Source organism: Brienomyrus brachyistius, chromosome 2 (genome assembly GCF_023856365.1).
Source record: "Brienomyrus brachyistius isolate T26 chromosome 2, BBRACH_0.4, whole genome shotgun sequence".
Lineage (NCBI taxonomy): Eukaryota > Metazoa > Chordata > Actinopteri > Osteoglossiformes > Mormyridae > Brienomyrus > Brienomyrus brachyistius.
In genome coordinates, this window is record NC_064534.1 from 26,793,883 (window position 1) to 26,813,354 (window position 19,472).

Consider the following 19,472-nt stretch of genomic DNA (forward strand, 5'->3'; position numbering starts at 1 on the left):
GGTGTGACGGTGTTTAAAAATCATAATACAAAAAATACGACAGGATGCTGCCACGGCCAACAGAACAGGCTTTGGGAGCTTTACTGATCCGGCACAAGCCCAATCTCCCATCCACGTACAGTAGAAGCACCTGCCACGACTTTCCCGTTTGAAATTCCCCAAAACTCTTATAACCAGGTAACGGGAGAATGAGCTGCGTAGAATCTACAGCGGCTACGTCATAGGGGGAGGGAAGGGGGGGACCTGAGCGACTTCTGCGCAGGGTCGTTTCAGAATTCAGCGGCGACTGCGCGCGTCTAGCCGCCGCCGCAGACCTCGGCTTGACTTCGGTGCGGCAGTGCCGAGTGCGTCACTCCGTTAGTCTCGTACCACGCAACCCCCCCCCCCCCCCCTGCAACAGCCCCCCACCCCCACCGGACGCCCGAATCGTCATTGTAGGCAGTCAGCCGGAATCCTTGCCATGGAGAGGGATGCGGAGCGCGGCGCACCTCGGAGAAAACGGATGCTGGCCGCCATCGGGAGGACGAGCCGTTACCTTTACGAGCTAATCTTAGGCTGACTGCAAGGCCTTTCTCTGCTTCCGGGGAACTGGAAGTTGCTCATCGAGTCATGCGATGGAGATGCAGTTTGGGGGGGCAGAGGGAACTGCGGTGGGGAATGAAAAATATTGAATATGACAGCGGAGTTTTGTCTAGGTCCCATTGTAAACAAAGAGAGCCTTGCGAATGGTCTGCATCGTCCGTGAAGCAGCGTTGACAGGCGACTTTATGTTGTTTTGCGTCGCATTTAGAGTAAAAGGAGCTCATGCAGTCTGTTTAATGTCGAGATTATCTCTCCTTCCCGAGGCGACACCGTAGTGCATCCGATGCGGTCCTCCGGCTTGCAAGGACCAAAACAACCTCAGCATATTGGCTGCGCCTTTCCCCTGAGCCTTTAACAATGTGCTGAATATATTTAGCAGGTGAATTTGACAGCGGACCGCCATCGGAAACTATTTGATGGGGGAAATTAAGAGGTTAACCGGGTCGCCGTAAAATGTCATTCACGATGGAAGACACTTTGGAGTCGGGGTGGGTGGCCGTCCGGCCGAATGTTTTTGAAGAAAAGGAAAAACACAAATTTGTTTTTATTGTGGCTTGGAATAAGGTGGAGGGAAAGCTCGCCATCACCTGTCACAACAGGACGGTCCAAAGGAGAAGCATCATAAGGGAGTCCGAGTCTGGGGTGGTCGGGTCCATCCTGGAAAACATACACGCGTGTTGCACAAGTCCGGTTAGGGAAAAGGCGGAATATATCGCAAGCGAAAGCGAAACCAGCGCAAAGACCCCAACGACAGGTACGTCGGCGGCGATGTCAAGCCCCATTAAAAGTAGCTGCAAAGTTACAGGACTGTCGCGGAGGGACGTGAGTTTGAATCCGCCGTCCATCAATGACGATCCCTATAACATGGAGGACGACTATGAAAGCAGCTCCAGAGGAGACTACAGCTGGGCCGGACTGTTTTCTTTCCAGGATTTGAGGGCAGTCCACCTCCAGCTGTGCTCCGTCAATTCGGACCTGGAGCCGTGCCTGCCCACTTTGCCGGAGGAGCCGTCGGGGATGTGGACCGTGTTGTTCGGACTCCCCGAAGTCACCCAGGTTGAGATGGACGCCCTGTGCTGCCAGCTGCAGGTGTATCTCGGACACGCACTGGACACATGCGGCTGGAAGATCCTCTCGCAGGTGCTGTTCGCCGAGATGGACGATCCGGAGGCGTATTACGAGAGTCTGAGCGAGCTGCGGCAGGAAGGCTACGAGGAGGCGGTGCGAAGGGCCAAGGTTGCCCTGCAGGAGGTACGAGCGGAGCGGGGCGGGCGGCTGCGGGCGTCCAGCGAACAGGCAAAACACCACTGCATTAATGCATAAATTAATCAAAAGAAAAACAGACAAATAAATATGCAAAGAGCCACACTTCAGATATAGTCTGAAGCATTATTATAATTAACTAATATTAATTATATAATTAAATATATTAATTATAATTATCCGTTTTATAAGATAAAACACAATTTCGCATTTACATGTTGAGGTGACAGTTCTACCTTTTTTTGGGGCGGGGGGGGGGGGGGGGGGAGAGTTCAAAACTACATTAATATTAGTGCCAGCAGAGTTTAAAACGCTGTCTAAGGTACAGTGTCTCCTAGAGAGGCTGTTGTCCCTCATCGGTGTGCTTATGAGCAAAGCCTTGCTTGCAGTCTGTCAAAACAGTGGCGGTAAAACAATACAGCCATAAATGGCTGTAAAAGTGTCTCTGCAGGTCACTAGTGTATCATTTCCTTTTTCGTTACCAAAAATGGCATCAACATAAAAAAAAAAAACTACCGCTGTTTTATCAAGCGGAGAGGGCACTTGCTACTTATTCCTTGAATAATATATGTATGCTGTGTTCCTTAGCAGCAGCTGCTATGCTGAGATGCTTTGCTAGATGCTCCTTTGTGGTGTTACCCATCTTCAGGGCCAAGCTCCCATTTTCCAAACGCTGTCCTCTCTATGACCCAGTTTTACACTGTGAAAATATGGCAGGCATGGCCAGGCTGTGACTGCAGAGACTCCAGCCCTGGGCTGCCCAGGATGACGCGTGTCGCTCGTTTGTGCTGTGAGAAATTTTACTGGAACATGCCGTGATCTATAATCACACCTGTTATTATGGGTCGTCTGTGGGGGAGATGCTCGCTGAAATCAATACTGCAGTATGTGAAATCTCTGTAACAGGAATGTGGAGGTTTGAGCGTTCTGTACCTCTGAATTGAGGTGGACACTGTGCAGGGTTGACATCAATATTTGATGATGGTTGGATGATTATTTATAGAATTTATCCATGAAATCTTAAGTAACTTCTGAGAGCATAAACAGAGTTGAATATTCTCTTTATCGATCGTCTCACTGTTTTTGTAGTGATCTCTGCAAGCTCTGCACCGTAACCTTTACTTTAAATGTCAATGACTTTTATCAACAAATGTGGTAGCCGAGCTCCAAAGAGTAATTTACTTTTGTCTGGATGGAAGTGCTTACACAGCTTTTAAAAAAACCATCTGTCTGTGACTTTTCACTGCCAGGCTTTCAAACGTCTCCTTTTTCACAAAAGCTGCTTATCTACTGCAATATATCTCTATGTTGTTGTCTCTGGAGTCATCATATAGATTTACATGCTTCTGTGGAATAATTACTCTATTCTTTAAAAATAAATAATTTGTTTAAACTATTCATAGTCATTGAAAAGCTTTCGTACAATCAAATTTTTTACCATGTAAGTTTTTACCTATTCTGATGATGATGATGATGATGATAACCTTTTATTTCGAACATATACAACAGACCAATATATGCACATACGTATATACATGCATACCTGCCTATATAGGTACACACACGTGTGTGTACCGCAGACAAAATAAACAAAATCTTGATAACATAAAATGAAAAAAAAAATCAAGTCTGAGTCTTTATTACGCCACCAAAACTTATATTCAACGTGTCTTAATTAGTTCATGTTATTTAAAATTGTTCTATGCATACATTTTGATATGTAACTTTTATCTACACCCTGATCCCTGGATGAGTGATTTTGGAAGTTGGATGGATGGATGGATGGATGGATGGATGGAAATGAAGTAATTTGAAATAGTCCCCTTCTCAGCATGCCTCTTGCCTCAAAGAGCTTTAGCAAACAAGGAAAGGATTATGGATGCAGTTAACAGCCGTTGATGATAAATGTAATGGAAAAAATGGGGGCCAGACACCCCCATCGGCTCGTCCATATTGACTTCATACAAGATTGTGTTTGTTCCGCCCTCTGGTAGGACAGTAGGTCAGCGTGTGGTGCATCTGCTGTGTGTTGTGACTTGCATCTCACACGTTGTTGATGTTCCTCATGGGACCAGAAGTGTGGGTGAGGTAAGAGACAAGCAGGCGGTACGTGAAGACACAATATGTAAAGCATACAGAGCAGACTGTACAGTGACACCAGCAGCTCCCATTAAGGCACTAATGTCAGGGGAACCTCATATCGATTGGAGCTCTTTAACTGACGCCTTCGTCTCCAACAGCTCTATTATTAATTATAGGAATTACAAGGAGATGATGTGAAATATGGCGGCACAGTAGTAAGGAAAGAGCATAAACTGCGAGCTGTTTTTCAGTGTGAATTTGGAACAGAGCTGCTTTTGGTTCCAGTGTCAGACCTTGGGGTCGGGTACGTTACATTCTGTATTCACCCAGTATACATTTCACTCAATGTATATTGTGGATGTTGTTTTCATGAGCCCTGGGGGTCCATGGAGACCTGGTTATGCACCAGAAACCCTGCCCGAGAGATAAACTTTCCCAGTCCCCTTTTGTATGAAAGCGTGTAAGGAGAGCGTTTGGTTTCCAGTTTCCTTTACTGGTTGGGTTAGGGTTCACGACGCATAAATCACATCATTCTGGTGCTGACAGGAATGAAGCTTCCTGATTATTTTCAATATTAGGTTACTGTCTTTGTCACATATGCCGAGGAGCTTAAAATCCCTCTGGTTGGATTTCGAGTGGCTTATTTCTGTATCCCCTGGCAGAATAGAAGAACTGCATTATCTTCACCTTTCCGTTTTACAAGTGGATCCTCTCCCATGTGACCCGGCTGACAATATCTGAACTCCTCTTTGGTGCTGGATGGTAAATATGATCACAGTCGTGGGCGGGCATGAAGAAAGCTGCCATGTTAGTCTGGTCCTCTGCTGGAATCTGGGCCGTGTCATTTATCTGGTTTTGAGGGAGTTTTTTTTTGGGAATATGCTGTGGTGTGAAGATCACCCAGTCATCAATGACAGAGCAAAAGCAGTAAGTTCAGTTCAACAGCTTCGGAATACCTGCTGATGAGGCGTATTGGTTTGAAACAGGGCATTAAAACTGATGTTTTATATATGGAAAAAAAATTATTAAAAAATGTATAAGACCTGTAATGATTATCATTACAGTAGGTTCATCTTGTGTTGTTTTCTGTATACATTCGCAAGCGATTGACCTCTTCATCAGGGTCTTTGTTGCACAGAGCTTTTGAGTGTCGTGCTGTCAAAACGTGGCACAGGGTCTGACATCCCAAGACCCTGTGTAATTACGACACCTGAATGTGTCACAGTTACTACTACGTGTCACGGTCGTATGCCAAACTGTGCCTGTAGCAGCTGGGGAGTTGAGTCTCCGTTCCTTTGTGAGATCACCCTCGTAGTGCTGCCCGCTGGCATGGGGGTGTCCCGGGATGCCAGCCGCTTTGAGCTGTCATCCTGCCATCTGCCCTCTCGCTTTCCAGACCTGTAGACTTTGAAGCGGATGCCGTACTTGGTTCCGCTGCGGGTTTTGCTTGTGCCACCGGATCTACCCTGGTCCGAATCCGTCAGTATGGGCTTGACATCGCTGCCGATTTTTCCGTCCACAGTCAGCTGTATCAAAGTGAGAATAGCTGCCTAGATGTGGGTGTTGGCTGTCATGCAGTGCCTGATGCAGCCTGTTTTGTATTAAGAGGCTCTCTTGAAGGCCTTTTCTTTTTTGGAAAGGATCCACATACCCTCTGCCCAAACCCCCCCGCACGCACACACACACACACACACACACACACACACACACACACACACACACACACACACACACACACACACATCCCAACCATACATGCTTTTTCCGGGCAGCAATGACATTTTCTTTTCCCTTCCTGCTGAAACAATAGGTAAATTTTGTTATATATTTATTTTAAATTTAACACTAAATGTTTGTTTATCCATTGTTTTTTGTCTGAATAGTCACATTCTTCAGAATACAATCCCAGTTATGGGTTTAGGATAATTTTGTATCTTTTCATCCAATTTATTTTTTGGAGCAGTTTTCATATTTGGAGACGTGTGAAATTCTTAATTATCAGTTGAACATGAACTCAATGATTATGCAAAATGAAAATGCTTACAGATCACTAGTGCTCACTGAATAGAAATCTGTCTAGTGCAGTGGTTCTCAAACTCAGTTCTCGGGACCCACTGTTTCCCAGCTATCCCTGCCCCACACACTGCTGATTACCTGGATCAGGTGTGTTCAGTCAATCAGAAGCTGAAAGACAGCTGGGACTTGTGTGTGGGCAGGGATAGCAGGAAAACAAGCAGGGCAGTGGGTTCCGAGGACCGAGTTTGAGAACCACTGGTTTAGTGGCAAACCCTGTGCTTTTACTGCTAATTCAGTCAGCTTCAGTATATTTTAATTCACTGCAGGTCAGTGGCGGTTCTCAACTATTCCAACTTGGGGGGCGCAGACTGGAGCCAGTTGTTCTGTTAGGGAAGGCAGATGCATTTCACCTTAATATCCTCCAAATATTACTTTAAAAAGTAAAAGACAATTTTAAAAACCGATAATTTATTTACGCTCTGCAGTCTCATTTAACAGTTTTTGCAATTATATAACTCGCTCTGATTTCTTGTTTAGACTGTCTTGCTTCTATAAGCGTCATTATTTTTTTTCTGTCGGTAACTTTGCGTTTCACCAACTCCACCACCGGGTGCGTGTGTTCCATGCGTCAATTTGTTTACGTTTGCATTTCGCCTGTTCCTAGTGCACAAAAATTAAGCTCAATTATATAAAAGTAAATAATAATAGTAATAATTACAATACATTTATTTCAAACGCAAGTAGCATATTTAATCCCACCCCCCAGAACCGGCCCTGCAGGTCCATTACAGAAAATGAGTTTTGCACTTTTTGGTATGTGGTCTCATTCTGTCCCAGGCCGCCTGTCACGGCTTCTGTCTGAGGACGCTGTGATCCATGCGGAAACCTGAGTGCTTCACATACTGATGACTCTGGGTTTGCAGTGCTGAGTGGTTATCGCAGCAGCTGGAAACGTCGCTGTGTCTCTGCTTCAGTGTTGGGGGGGGGGCGGGGGTGTCACGTGGGCATCTAATCCAGTCTGCCTGAAAACTTAACTATGCACACTTCCTAATGGGGGAGGGAAAGGTTCTCATTGCCTTATCAGCTTTTTTTCCCCAAATGTGATTTGGGTCGATTTTACTGGTTTTGTATTTCAACAACAGTCCAGGCTAGTGTTTAAAGAAACATGCATGTTTTTATTTTAACTGGAAAATTCTAAATATATCCACTAATTAAAGATAAAATTAGGGTCAAAAGGAGGGACGGCAAGGTGTTTATTTTGGGATATTTTTAATCTTGCTCGATAATTTGTTTCATTCTGTTTGTAGCTTTAAATGACCGCTACTCTCACTTTAATTTCTTTATTAGTACGTTACTGTAGCAGGCAATAACTTTTTAAGGTTAATAACTTTTTCTCATCCCTTTCCATCACCACCTGTTATATAGCTGATGGTATTTTAACATGTTCCTCTCTACCTTACTCCTTACCCCCCCTCCCCCCCCCCCCGCCAGCTCCTGGACCGACACAGGAGCACAGAGAGCATGGTGGATCTGCTGGAGATCTACCAGGCTGAGGATGAGGCCTACTTTGCTCTAGTAGAAGCCACCACACTGCTCTACCAGTTCCTACTACAGCCCTTCAGAGACATGCGTGAGCTGGCCATGCTGAGGAGACAGCAGATCAAGGTGAGGGGAATGGCGATGAATGCACAGAATGTAGTGAGTTTGCATGGAGATGCAGAGATACAGAGATACAGACATATAGAGTGAGTTTGAATGGGGATACAGAAATATAGAAATGCAAACATATATAGAGTGGGTGTGCATGGGATACAGAAATGTGCCCACAATCATATACGGGGTGTGCTTGCATGGAGACACAGAAATGCAGAGAAACAGACATGTAGGCTGAAAAGCACACAGAAGCAGACGTATAGAGCAGCTTTGAATGGAGATACAAAAATACAGAGAAACACATAGAGCTTGTTTGCATGCTGACAGATATAAACACAGTCAGACAGAGTGAATCTGCATGGAGATCCACAGAAATGAACACTGACATATAGAGTGGATTTGTATGGAGAGAAATACTGACAAACAGACATATTGAGCAGATTTACGAGGAGACAGAAGCACACAAAAATGTACATAAAGAGCGGTTTTGCATGGAGATAGAGAAATATGCCTCTACATAGTTTATGTAGAGACAGAAATAAACGCAGATGGATGCACATGCAGAGGTGAACAAATGTATAGCTTCGGATTTTGCTAAGACACACAGAGCCTCTTATTCTGCCGTGTGCCTGCTGCTGTGGATCAGTCCTGGTATGGGGCCAGGCTGAAAAGGTTGTCACGCTTTGTCATACTTCAGATGGCAATGATAAAGAAATCCTCTAGTTAGGTCCTGCTATGAGTCAATAGGGGAATAAGGAGCTTTTGACAGATTTCCAGTACTATCCTACTTTGTACAAGGGGACGGCGGAGGATGTGCACTCGGTCTGTCTGTTAGTCTGTCCCAGGTGGGTGAACCAAGTAACTTTAAGAATGTGCAATATTCCCCCGACCTTCTTTCCTCATCCCACATATAAGAGGGTGCTTGTTTCCCCAAATAATGACCATGCCCAGACCTTGCTGCCTAACCAAGCCACGTTGCTTTTGATGCATTTTTGTATACGCCATCCATCCATCCATCCATCCGTCCATCCATCCATCCATCCATCAATCAATCAATCATCCATCAATCCATCGATCCATCCATCTATCCATTGATCTTCTAATTACGTATCCTGATGAGGATTGTGGGACCCTTCCCCAAGAAAATAAAAAATCCCTCTTTCTTTTCCCATCATTGTGTCACATGACATTCTGCCTGGGGGATGCTTTACATCATGATGGTATCTTGAGTGTGGTTCCCTTTTTCTGCCCTGGTTCTTTTTGGATGTAGTACCATTCTTGAGCTTCAGACACTCTCCGTAAGAAACACAGAAGTGTTGCTTGGATACTGGTCTTCTGGATCAGGTGTAGTGGGAGATCTAGGGAAAGATTCGAATGTTGGTTACATGCCCATTTCTGCATACCTCTAAGTCTGACCCTCCGAGTTGTAAACAATACATGCCTATGCAGTTTGATCTAACACCGAGATTCGAACTCCCTCCAGTTGGTAATGCACTTATATTCAAAAGGCTTGGTCTTCCACAGCTGACTTATACCTGTGAGCATTTAGGTAACACTGATGCACCACTACCCAGCTCACACAACAGCTCACCTGCAGATTCCTGTAACATATTTTGTAGCACCATTGGAAAATATATCTGAAAGCAGTAGATCATTGCTCCTGGCCTCAATTCCAGTCATTTACAAGCTGAATTGTGTTTAATAGTCCCTAGTAGACTGGCAAAGATGTTGGTAGTTTATTGCTTATAATCCAAGGAAGAGTATATCAGTCTGGTTAGTATTTCTGTCCAATTCAGTAATTCAATTGATTATGGAGCATGATACAGAAAAGAATGTTTGTGTGGTCCAGTAGTTAACCCTACCCTGTGTCTGCTGTCCGCCCCTCAGGTCTCCATAGAGAATGACTATCTGGGCCCCCGCAGGATTGAGAGCCTGAAGAAGGAGGACCTGGACTGGCAGAGCAAGGCGCACGATGCCGTCCTGTCCATTCAGGACTTCACCGTCAAGTACTTTGAGATCACCGCCAAGGCACAGAAAGGTAACTGCGCTCTGCCTCACCTATAGCTGGCTGACCTGTACTTAGTACTGTATCTACACGTGCTCTGGGTTCGCTGTCTCTGTGGGAGGGATTTACAACCATCAAAGCTGCTCCCAAGGTCACCATTAATGGGTGGCAGTGGCACATGGCTCCCGGAGATTTACAGCATTTTAAAAGCACCCTCCCAGTTCCTCCCAGTTTTAACCATTTCATTTCTGCTTCACATTTAGCTGGTGGCGGTATCATGCATGAATACCACGGTACTGTAGTTTAACTTGTGGTTGAAATCAGTTAACTCACAGGTCACACGGAATGGAAGGGGGGGCTCACCACGAAGGGTATTTAATGGGAAATCTCCCCAAGGACGTCGGGCAGTAATGCTTTTCCCCTGACAAATGGGCACATTAAGTTTGAGATGCCGTTGGGGCTGTGCTGCCTGTGTTCTCCCCCCTTCAGGGTACATGCAGGTGTTGTTTCGGCCTGCTCAGTATGGCTGTGCAGGGGCCTTGCACTGAACTGCATTGGCTGCAATTAAAATGAAGCATGAGAGATCGGAGCAACCATCTCTGTGTTTGCATTTAGCCATTTTTATGGGGTTTCATCCACAGTGGCTTTGTTTTTACCCCCTTTATAAATCCTAATATATGGAGCAATTCTTATCAGTACTGGTTTGTCCAGAGGCGCGACATCGCAGCCTCTCCTGGGACTTCAGCCACGTTAAGGACCAAGCTTTTAGCCGCCAATATGGCCGATATTTAGCAGATTATTGTTATTTATAGTCATTAACACCATGTGGTGATTAGACACAGCAGCATGTAAATTTATATACTGCCTTGTAAAGTTACTGAAACTGAAATTATTCTGTCTTAGGTCCAGCAGGGGGCTCTAGCATCCAATGTTAAATGGCATTTTTCATTATTCTTACCTAGATTTTCAGGCGCTGTCTGAATCTCAGCGTGTGTCTCCTTTAAAATGCTTGTTTATTTTGTCAGCGTTGTGTCACAGTTGTCCTGGTCACAGTTGTCCTGGTCACAGTTGTCCTGGTCACAGTTGTCCTGGTCACAGGTCCTTGCTGCATGTTGCGTCCAGACAAAGACTGCCGTTCCCATCCGTCTTCGACTAGGACCCATAAGATCACCGTGTTTACGTGGCTGAAAGCGACTCATCTGAGTGCAGCAACATGTGCCTCCCCCCGCACACCCCCCCCCCCCACTCTGCAGCGGTATTCGAGCGCATGCGTGCCGATCAGAGGAAGTTCGGCAAGGCAGCGTGGGCGGCAGCCGTGGAGCGCATGGAGAAGCTGCAGTGTGCCGTCTCCAAGGAAACGCTGCAGCTGATGAGGGCGAGGGAGATATGCTTGGAGCAGAAGAAGCAGACCCTGAGAGAGGAGGTATCTCCAAAGCACCTGTTCATCTGACGGGTCGATGTCTTTGTTCTGCTGGGATGCTGATTTCTTCTCAAACATTTGCAAAGCTCTCTAGCTGAAGCTCTATGAAAGTGCTTAAAGTAGAGAAAAAAGTCTCAAGATAAAATCTTCTGAACTGTATGTGATTTTGGGAACACTGTCCTTTTACTGCCCTCTAGTGGTCATATTTCTGCCTTGCACTTATCTTTGGGCCATTTCAGCCTGTATCCCTACCTTATTTGTGGTTACTGATTTAGATGCAGGCTCTGCAGGGTGGCGAGGATGCAGTGCATCGCCTGGACCGGCTGGAGGCACAGTATTACGAGCTCCAGCTGCACCTTTACGAGATCCAGTTTGAGGTGCTCAAGTGTGAGGAGCTGCTGTTGACCACACAGCGTGAGAGCCTCCAGAGGCAAATAACCGGTGGGTCCCACACCTTCCTGTTCTGAATTCCCTGGTTCTGCAGCTCAGAACAGGCCAGGTCCCCAAAGGGTTAGATCATAGGATAGGCGGAGGGTGTGGTTATTTGGGTATAAGAGTGCAAAAACTCCATCTGGAAAACATTAGCGTCCTTCGATCTTATCTACAGTAATTTTCGTTACAGTACCAGTCACCTGTGTACCTGTTTTAGCTGCATTTCTCTCCCTTTTAACCAAGTAATTCACCTTGTCTTCAATGGCCTTGAAACAGTGAAGTGATACATACCAAGTATGGCAACACGCAACAGAAGTGTTCAGCATTTCAGAATTGTCTCAGGTTTCAGTCTCTTCCATGTGGTCTCCTTTGCTTTGATGACACCACTGCAGACTCCCGGTATTCTTTCAACCAGCTTGCAGGTGTAGCCTCCTGGAATGCTTCTCCAATAGTCCTGACGGAGTCTCCACAAGTTCTGGGAACAAGTGGGCTACTTTGTTCTTGCCCTTAAGGAAATTAAGCTCTGAGCGGTGTAGGTGGGGGGATTGTGGGGGCCAGGTCATCAGTCACAGCATTTTATCTCATTCCTTGTTCACAGAATAATACAGTCCTTACATGACCTCAAGATGTGCTTAACATTTTGACAGGTACTGTGTATGTTAGCCCAGGCTTGGTGTGGGTCAAGCTTGTGATTCCCCCTGTGGACGGAACATGCTGGTAGGGTGTCATCACTAATGGGGATTGTAATAAGCAAGACCGGGGATGTCTCCTCGGGGCAGATCTGCAGGAGGAGGTGGTCTACTATGACACCTTCGAGAGCACGGAGGCCATGCAGGGCACTGACGACTCGCTGGCCCAGCGAGAGGAGCTGCTCAAGCTGCAGCAGCGTGTAAGGCAGCTGGAGGCCAGAAGGGGGCGCATTACTGCCAAGAAGGCCTATCTGAAGAGCAAGAGGGTGAGACAAACGCGACGTCTTCTGTTAGGCGTTCTTTATACTCATTACATGTCAGTTATGTCTGATGTGATTTCGTCTGTTGCATTGCATACATTTCTTCTAGTCTTTCTGTGTCTTTCGCAAGCCAAATTAAATGTTTTAGTTACTCTGGATTTTCTGAGACGTGCTATATGTTGAATGTTGATGTCGGGCTTATTAGGGCCAAAGCTAAGTTGATTTTGGGGGATTTAGGTGGCTAATGTGGTGCCTGTTTATTATTCTGTCCGGATTTCCCGTCTGATCACTAGGAGATCTGCATCGCTAATCATAAGCAGAAGGTGCAGCAGCGGAAGGGCAGCCAAGCAGACCACATGTCCGGTGAAGCCTTGCAGCAGGTATGGTCACCTCTAGGGAAGGAAAAAAACCCTATAAAGCAGCCAGACCCCCATGTCTCTGATCATGCTAAATGGATGGATGGATGGATGGATGGATGGATGGATGGATGGATGATGCAGCCTTCCTCACATCCGTGTTTCTGCCATTGACATGATCATATCTACAGCGTTGTCGCAGAAACTCCTCAACCAGCACAAAGACTTCGAGGCGACTCGCTGCCGGCGAGAGGTGGGGGCCCAGACGGGAATCCTTGGTGCCGCCCGGGATTGCGAGCGGCTGTCCCACCCCGATAAGCACGTGGCGTGAAAAGCCCGATTATCCCGTAGCCTTGCCACTCTTTGATCTTTCCGTGCGGGCCTGCGACGGTCTGTCCCCATCGTTCGCGTCGTGCGATTGGCTTTGCATCGGGACAGCTGTCAGCTCTGGGGAGCGGGCACAGAATTTTGGGATAAGTTGTTCCTGAGGTGCTCTGATGTCTGATTAGGGTTAATGGTGCAGCGAATAAAACTGCCACATTATAAAATTATATAAACAGCATTCTGAACAAGTCTATAATACAGGAATGGTAAATTGTACAAAAATTGCAATCTGTTACACTATTTTTACCTTGCGTTTTCCCTCTATTCAGTGACGACTTTTGAATAAAATGTTCGTTATTTGTTACATGTACCTACACTAGTAGGCAAAATTGTGGATATACCTAGTATTTTTGGCATTACGCTTTAAAAATCACTGCACGATATTGGCAGTAATGTTTGTAAACAAAGAATGTTCACAGATATATGTAATAAAGTTCTGCGATCTCTAAAAATTGGAGGTGTTTCCACAATTTTGGCCACTAGTGCAGCAGCTGATTCCGAGGTAGCTCTGAGAGATATTTCGGAAGCTGGTGCGTCGTGCACCGTGACAGATGTAGGTCACGAGTAAACACTGCGCGTGAAGTTGTGATGTATCGAGGGCCAAGTCACAGTTTGCCAGGAAGCGTCACGGTCTGTGGAAAGACCTGACATGCCGGGCAAGTCTTTGAGCTCCTCTGGGGTTCTCACAGCACATGGACCAGCAGTGGATGGATGAGGAGAGCCAGAGCACCAGGGTCAGCCAGGAGAGGCAGAAAACGCTGGAAGGGCTCCGCAGATTCAAGCAGGTACCAGTGCAGTGCTCATGCCGGTGACCATCTGCATCGCAGTGCTGAGATGGCCTCCCGTAGTTCTGGTCAGCTGCCATCTAACTTCCAGCTTACTACAGTGATTGGGCCCAAAACTGTATGCATCATAGTGCTCAAGCAAGCAGAGGTGTAATAAGCTTCTCAGCCACCAGGAGGGGCTGCGATAAAGTGCGATAAAGATGTTGAAGGTAGATAGCCAGAGGTATTTATGAAAAGTGCCTCAAAGCGTTATATTTTTGTATTCATTAAAACAAATGAGAGGAAAAATAAAAATGTATTTCGAATTATAATTTATGTAAGTGTTTCTTACTGTTTTTCTGTTAGTCAGTTGATTTATTCTCCTCTGTAGCGCTACCCAGGTCAAGTTACCCTGAAGTCACGGCGGCTGCGGCTGGCCTGCTCCCCGAAGAGGAGGGTCAGCGGCGTGAGCCGGCCCGGGAGCCTGGAGCAGTCGCAGCAGACCCTGGAAGTCAGCGTGCAGACGGAGACGGAAGGCATCGCCCTGAGCTCTGCGCTGCTGGCGCCGCCCGAGTGCTCCACAGCGCCTCCCCCAGGCGGGGCCGTGCATCACAATCAAACCGCGGCCCCTCCCTTGACCTCAAATGGTGGCCCGCCCATGCCTCACCCCCCGCGCCCTCCCTCTGCCCCCCCTCCTCCTCCGCCCCCTTTGGCAGGGGACGAGCCCGGCGTGGGTAAGGGGGACCCCTCCAGCCTCGTCCAGCAGGATGGCGATCCTGAGTCAGGAGCCAACAAGCCTCTGGATGATGCTTCCTCCTCATCCTCCTCTTGCTGCTTCTTCGACAGCAGTCAGCTGATCGATGCCCGGAAGCGGCTGAGGAAGACACCGGTCCCGGACACGTCCCTGGGGAGGCGAGGTGAGCCCCCCCACGCTCCGTCAACGAGGCTCCTTCAGCACTTTCTCATTTAGGGATTCCTTGTTTCAGCCAGTGAGATGCAGTTCAGATTTATTCATCACCTGGATTATAAAACCTTGAAGTCTAGAACGTTTTGCTACCTTAAGAGAGTCAGGTGAAATTAACACCATATTGGGTGAAAATATGTTAACACATTCTTTATTTCTCATGTACTGCATCATTGTGTAGTATTTTCATACAGTATTATGTTGATATTATGATTCTGGTCTCTGTTTACATCTGCTTATTGACCATTTGGCCTCATGCCTAGTGCATGTGATCCTGCATTTTTATTACATGTGATGTAATGCTTGTCACCATTCATAGATAATTGTTTCTGAGGCACTGTGAAATGCATCCAAATGCGGTGTCTCTCTCTTGACAGCTAGCTCCCCGATGGACGAGGTCCTGGCCTCGCTGAAGCGCGGCAGCTTCCGCCTGCGCCGGGTGGAGCTGCGGCCCCCGAGGCCCGAACCCAACGAGGATGACGACACCAGCAGCATCCTGGCTCAGATCCGCAAAGGCGTGAGGCTCAGAAGGGTGCCGCGGCTGGACGAGGGCGACCCGCTGGTGCGAAGCATCCAGGAGGCCATGTGCCGCATCAAGGAGGCTTCACCCGAGTCCGAGTCTGAGGACGAGGGGCTCCCCTCTGCTGACTGGGACAGTTAGGTCTGCATCGTCCACCCTCAGGGGTTCGACTTCATCCATGACACCTAGTGCCTACTTTCGGGGGTGAAACTTCATTCATGACCCACTCCCACCAGATAGATCACAACCCGTGCCATCTAATCCCACAAACTTTACCCACAATCCATAGCGTCTACTACCGTGAGATAGCACATACATGGGACCTAGACCTCATCAATGGCCTGTTTGTTGGCTGAAACTTGTTTTAGATATGATGGCATGCCTGCATAACAATATCCATTACAGGGTGACGGTTTGCGGATTATGGTATAAGGGGAGCCAGTCATAGGGCACACAATCAGCAATAGGACACAACCTTGGAAGTGTGAGACCATACTGCTATCTTCTGAACCACTGTGCACACCAGTCCTGTATACGAGAAGAAAAATATTATGTAAAACTAGTTTAATTTTCTCATGATTTGACTAACTGGCATTGAGTATATCTGGCTTTAAAGGTGAGAATCATAATTTTATATTCTGCTGTAAATCTGGCAGGTGATCAGGGCATGGAGACAAACAGGAGACTGATAATACAATATTTTAGTTAGTGTTAGAGCAATGTTAGGTGCTCAGTGTAAGGAATTTTACAGAAGCGTTTGTGCAGCCGAATACAAGTAACAAGTGCTTTTCTGCATTATTCATAGATGGAATTTTTGTGACCTTGGCATATCATTCAGAGAAAAGGGAATTTTCAATATATTTAAAATGTAAGACTCAATTTGGAAGTTCTGGCTGATCATGAGACCCAGTCTGAGTGATATAGGAGCCATCCGGACGTCTGGCAAAGCCTGAGAGTCATTAAGTCAAGGCATTCCAGCATTATATCTGTCTTATCAGAGCACAGCAGTAGCCAGTGCTGCACCGTCCAATCCCCACTGTCCTTTACATGGCTGTTACACATCTCCTGTACCTTCACCCCACTTTGGCGGATGCATGGAGTCACATCTCACTGCCACAGCAGCATTAATTAACGCCATGTCTGCTAATAATATCCCATAGGCTGAGGAGGGGATGTGGGGAGTTATGTCTTCAGGATTCCAGTGAGACCAGTGTCCCAGTTAGTGTAGCCCAGGGTGTTTCACGTACAGACGCTCCCTGGGTTACGATGGTCTGCGTTACGATATTTCAACTTTACGATGGGTATTCCAATTCCATTCTGTTTTCTAAGCATGTTTAAGGTAGGCTAAGGTAGGCTATGACGTACTGTATTAAAATGCATTTTCGCCTTACGATAGGTTTATCGGAATGTAATCCCATCGTAACACAGGGAATGTATTAATGTTTTTTTTTACTGGATGGCATTCAGAGGATGGATGGATGGATGGATGGATGGATGGATGGATGGATGGATGGATGGATGGATGGATGGACTTTATTAATCCCTCGGGAAGGTTCCTCCGTGAAATTCAGTTTCTAGTAGCAACAATACGCCGGCTTGATTAAATTCGGATTAAATTCTTAAACAGCTGGAGTCTTTTTTTCAGTTCTGCTTTATTCTGTCTGTGAGTGGTGCTTTGTAAGCTTAGTTTCGGTTCTTGCAGCCTGGCCAAGGCTGAGGGGCTTCTTGTCCTCACCTCCGTCCGGCAGCCCTGCTGTGCCTGAGAGGCCTAATTGAATCGGACACTGAGGTGTAGCTGTAGTTTAGAGCGGGGAAGGTACTGACAGGCATGTGCCAAACAAACCATTAGAAACTAATAAACATTTTTCATGTATGCAAAGTTTTGCAGCCCACAGGGTTTTACCAGCTGATTTGGGATCAGTTGCTGTGACGAGTGAAAAGTCTTCCTGATTCCCTCTCTTTGTAGGTCTGCTCCATAGATGATCCCGCCAGCGATAAAGCATCCCGCCATCTGAGCGCCGTCTCCAGGTCCTGCTCCACCCTCATTCGGCCGCACAGAATAACCCTTAACCACATGCCTCCATCCTTGGATGGATTGACATAAAAATGTTCCTAATCCAGGTTGTTTTTTTTTTTCTTCATCGTAGCAATGTTATGTTACAGTAATTCGGTTTTTTGCTTCAGGTCGAGATTTATATCCTGTTTATAATAACTGTTTTGCAGATTGTATATGAATATATTTTAAAAATATAAGTTCTCCGTCACTCCCTCTGACGTCTGACAATCCACAAAGTCTACAGAAGTGGTTGCCCTGTGCACTTGACCTGGATAGTGGGTTTAAGCTAATGTACAGAACAGTTCAGATATAAAAGTGTCCGTCTGGTGTCTCTTCTTCTTTTGTGCAACTGTGACCAAGTAACAGGCAACAACATTAGCTACCTACATGTGGCTGTGTGGCTCAGTGAACGACTCGCACAGTTGAATCCTAAATGCAATGAGTTAAGAAGTCTATTTTATAGTGTATATTATGTATAGTTTCTGTTTCTCTTAAGCCCTTAGTAAATATCTCAAAGTTTAATTAAATTAATATAAGGGGACATTTTATTATCACCAAAGCACCTGTAAGAGTTATGTGCAATTTACAAAAATTGTCCTTGTTTGTTAATTTAACTAATAAATAATGTAACGACAATTGTAATTCTAAATTGGATGGTATGGTGGTGCAGTGGTTAGCACTGTTGCCTCACACCTCTGGGACTGGGGTTTGAGTTCCTATCCTGGTTCCATGTGTGTGGAGTTTACACATCCTCACTGTGTTGTTGTGAGGTGCTCCCCCCCCCCCCCCCCCCCCCCACTTTGCCGAATTAATTGATGCCGTAATTACAAATATACCTCCTCCACACTCAGCATTTTTTTGTTGCTTTCTTTCTGAGTGCTTTCATTTCAACAGATATCACCTTTACATAAACACACGTCTTATGTACATGTTTCTATGTAATTTATGAATATAACAGCATTGAACATGAAACGTTATCTATGAGGATAAAATCAGTGGTATTAAAATTACTGCAGTACCTTCTTTGCATTCTACTTGTGCTCTGTATCACAAAGCCAGATTTGTTGCTTAGCCGGTTAACTTGTCAGATTTAAGGTACCCCAGCTTAAATGGCCTTTACCTTTATTCACTTACATTTAGCCCAGACTACCTTAAATCCAACAAGTTATCCACCTAAGCAAGAAATCCTGCATTGTGTTACAGGCCAATGGTGCAGAAAGCAGTGAGTCAATGTCCAGAGTCTTTTCCTCAGAAGTGCAACATCCTTCTGTTAATAGTATTAAAAGGAATTTGAATATTTCCAGTGCTAACAAAGCGTAAACCCACACTACACCCTCTCTTTCAATCTACTATCAGTTGATCTATCAGTATGTGTCATATATACGCCTATATACTGTGCTAGATGTTGGCTGGTGTTTTCCCTTATTTCCTCATGTTTGTAAATACTAAACATTTCTGTTGTTCAATTCTTCCATAAATCAAATTGTCTCTTGAACATTGAATCCTTGTCATTTCCAGAAATTCCTCTTTATTTCCTCAGATATCTGTTCCATGAATGGACTTAACCAGTCATTAGGTCTGCAATATATTAAAACTGCAAAAAAAAAAATATATATATATACTGTATGTATTTAATGCATTTGGAGAAAAAAAAGTAGCAACAAAACTCATGCATTTGCACAAGTTAGTAAAAGGACAAGATTAAGTATTTATTGAAAATAAGCAGGGAAAAGGTGTTTCCATCAATGTAAAATAATTGCTTTAACAATTATTATTATTATTATTATTATTATTATTATTTCATCCTGCATTCCTATGGTAGAAATGTGCTTCTGATTTTTGCTTTCTGTTTCAAATCTGATTTTACTCCCCAAAGCAAATAAAACTCATAAATATGTAACCTTGAAATTGTCTTGTCCTTATTTTTTCCCATTGCAACATTCATCCCTATGTCTGCCCCAGTAGTGCTGTATTTTGATGTGCCCTATGATGTGCATTATTTTCACAGCCTCAATAATCTGTAATG

At 45.6% G+C, this 19,472-nt stretch overlaps 1 protein-coding gene across 3 annotated transcripts; it reads left to right on the plus strand.

Annotated features, from left to right (window-relative positions):
• Nucleotides 1–395: 395 nt before the first annotated feature.
• LOC125712407 (junction-mediating and -regulatory protein-like) lies at nucleotides 396–17,775 on the plus strand. 3 transcript variants are annotated; one of them, XM_048982444.1, is made up of 11 exons: nucleotides 396–1,833; nucleotides 7,435–7,608; nucleotides 9,484–9,634; nucleotides 10,855–11,024; nucleotides 11,297–11,462; nucleotides 12,233–12,408; nucleotides 12,696–12,782; nucleotides 13,832–13,927; nucleotides 14,298–14,823; nucleotides 15,248–15,531; nucleotides 17,370–17,775. In XM_048982444.1, exons 1-10 carry the CDS (start codon nucleotides 1,036–1,038, stop codon nucleotides 15,529–15,531), a joined length of 2,628 nt encoding a protein of 875 aa, XP_048838401.1. In that variant the 5' UTR covers nucleotides 396–1,035; the 3' UTR covers nucleotides 17,370–17,775. The 3 variants fall into 3 exon arrangements, with proteins under 3 accessions (XP_048838401.1, XP_048838409.1, XP_048838392.1); XM_048982435.1 differs by having other exon boundaries at nucleotides 397–1,833; nucleotides 17,357–17,775; XM_048982452.1 differs by lacking the exon at nucleotides 17,370–17,775 and having other exon boundaries at nucleotides 15,252–15,427.
• Nucleotides 17,776–19,472: the final 1,697 nt, after the last annotated feature.

What these genes read in the sequence shown, in the direction of transcription:
- LOC125712407 (XM_048982444.1), top strand. Translation starts at nt 1,036, where the DNA reads ATGTCATTCACGATGGAAGACACTTTGGAGTCGGGGTGGGTGGCCGTC. An exon ending in CCGGTGAAGCCTTGCAGCAG is followed by an intron (nt 12,783 to 13,831) that starts GTATGGTCACCT and finishes GGGTTCTCACAG; the next exon opens with CACATGGACCAGCAGTGGAT. An exon ending in GGCTCCGCAGATTCAAGCAG is followed by an intron (nt 13,928 to 14,297) that starts GTACCAGTGCAG and finishes TCTCCTCTGTAG; the next exon opens with CGCTACCCAGGTCAAGTTAC.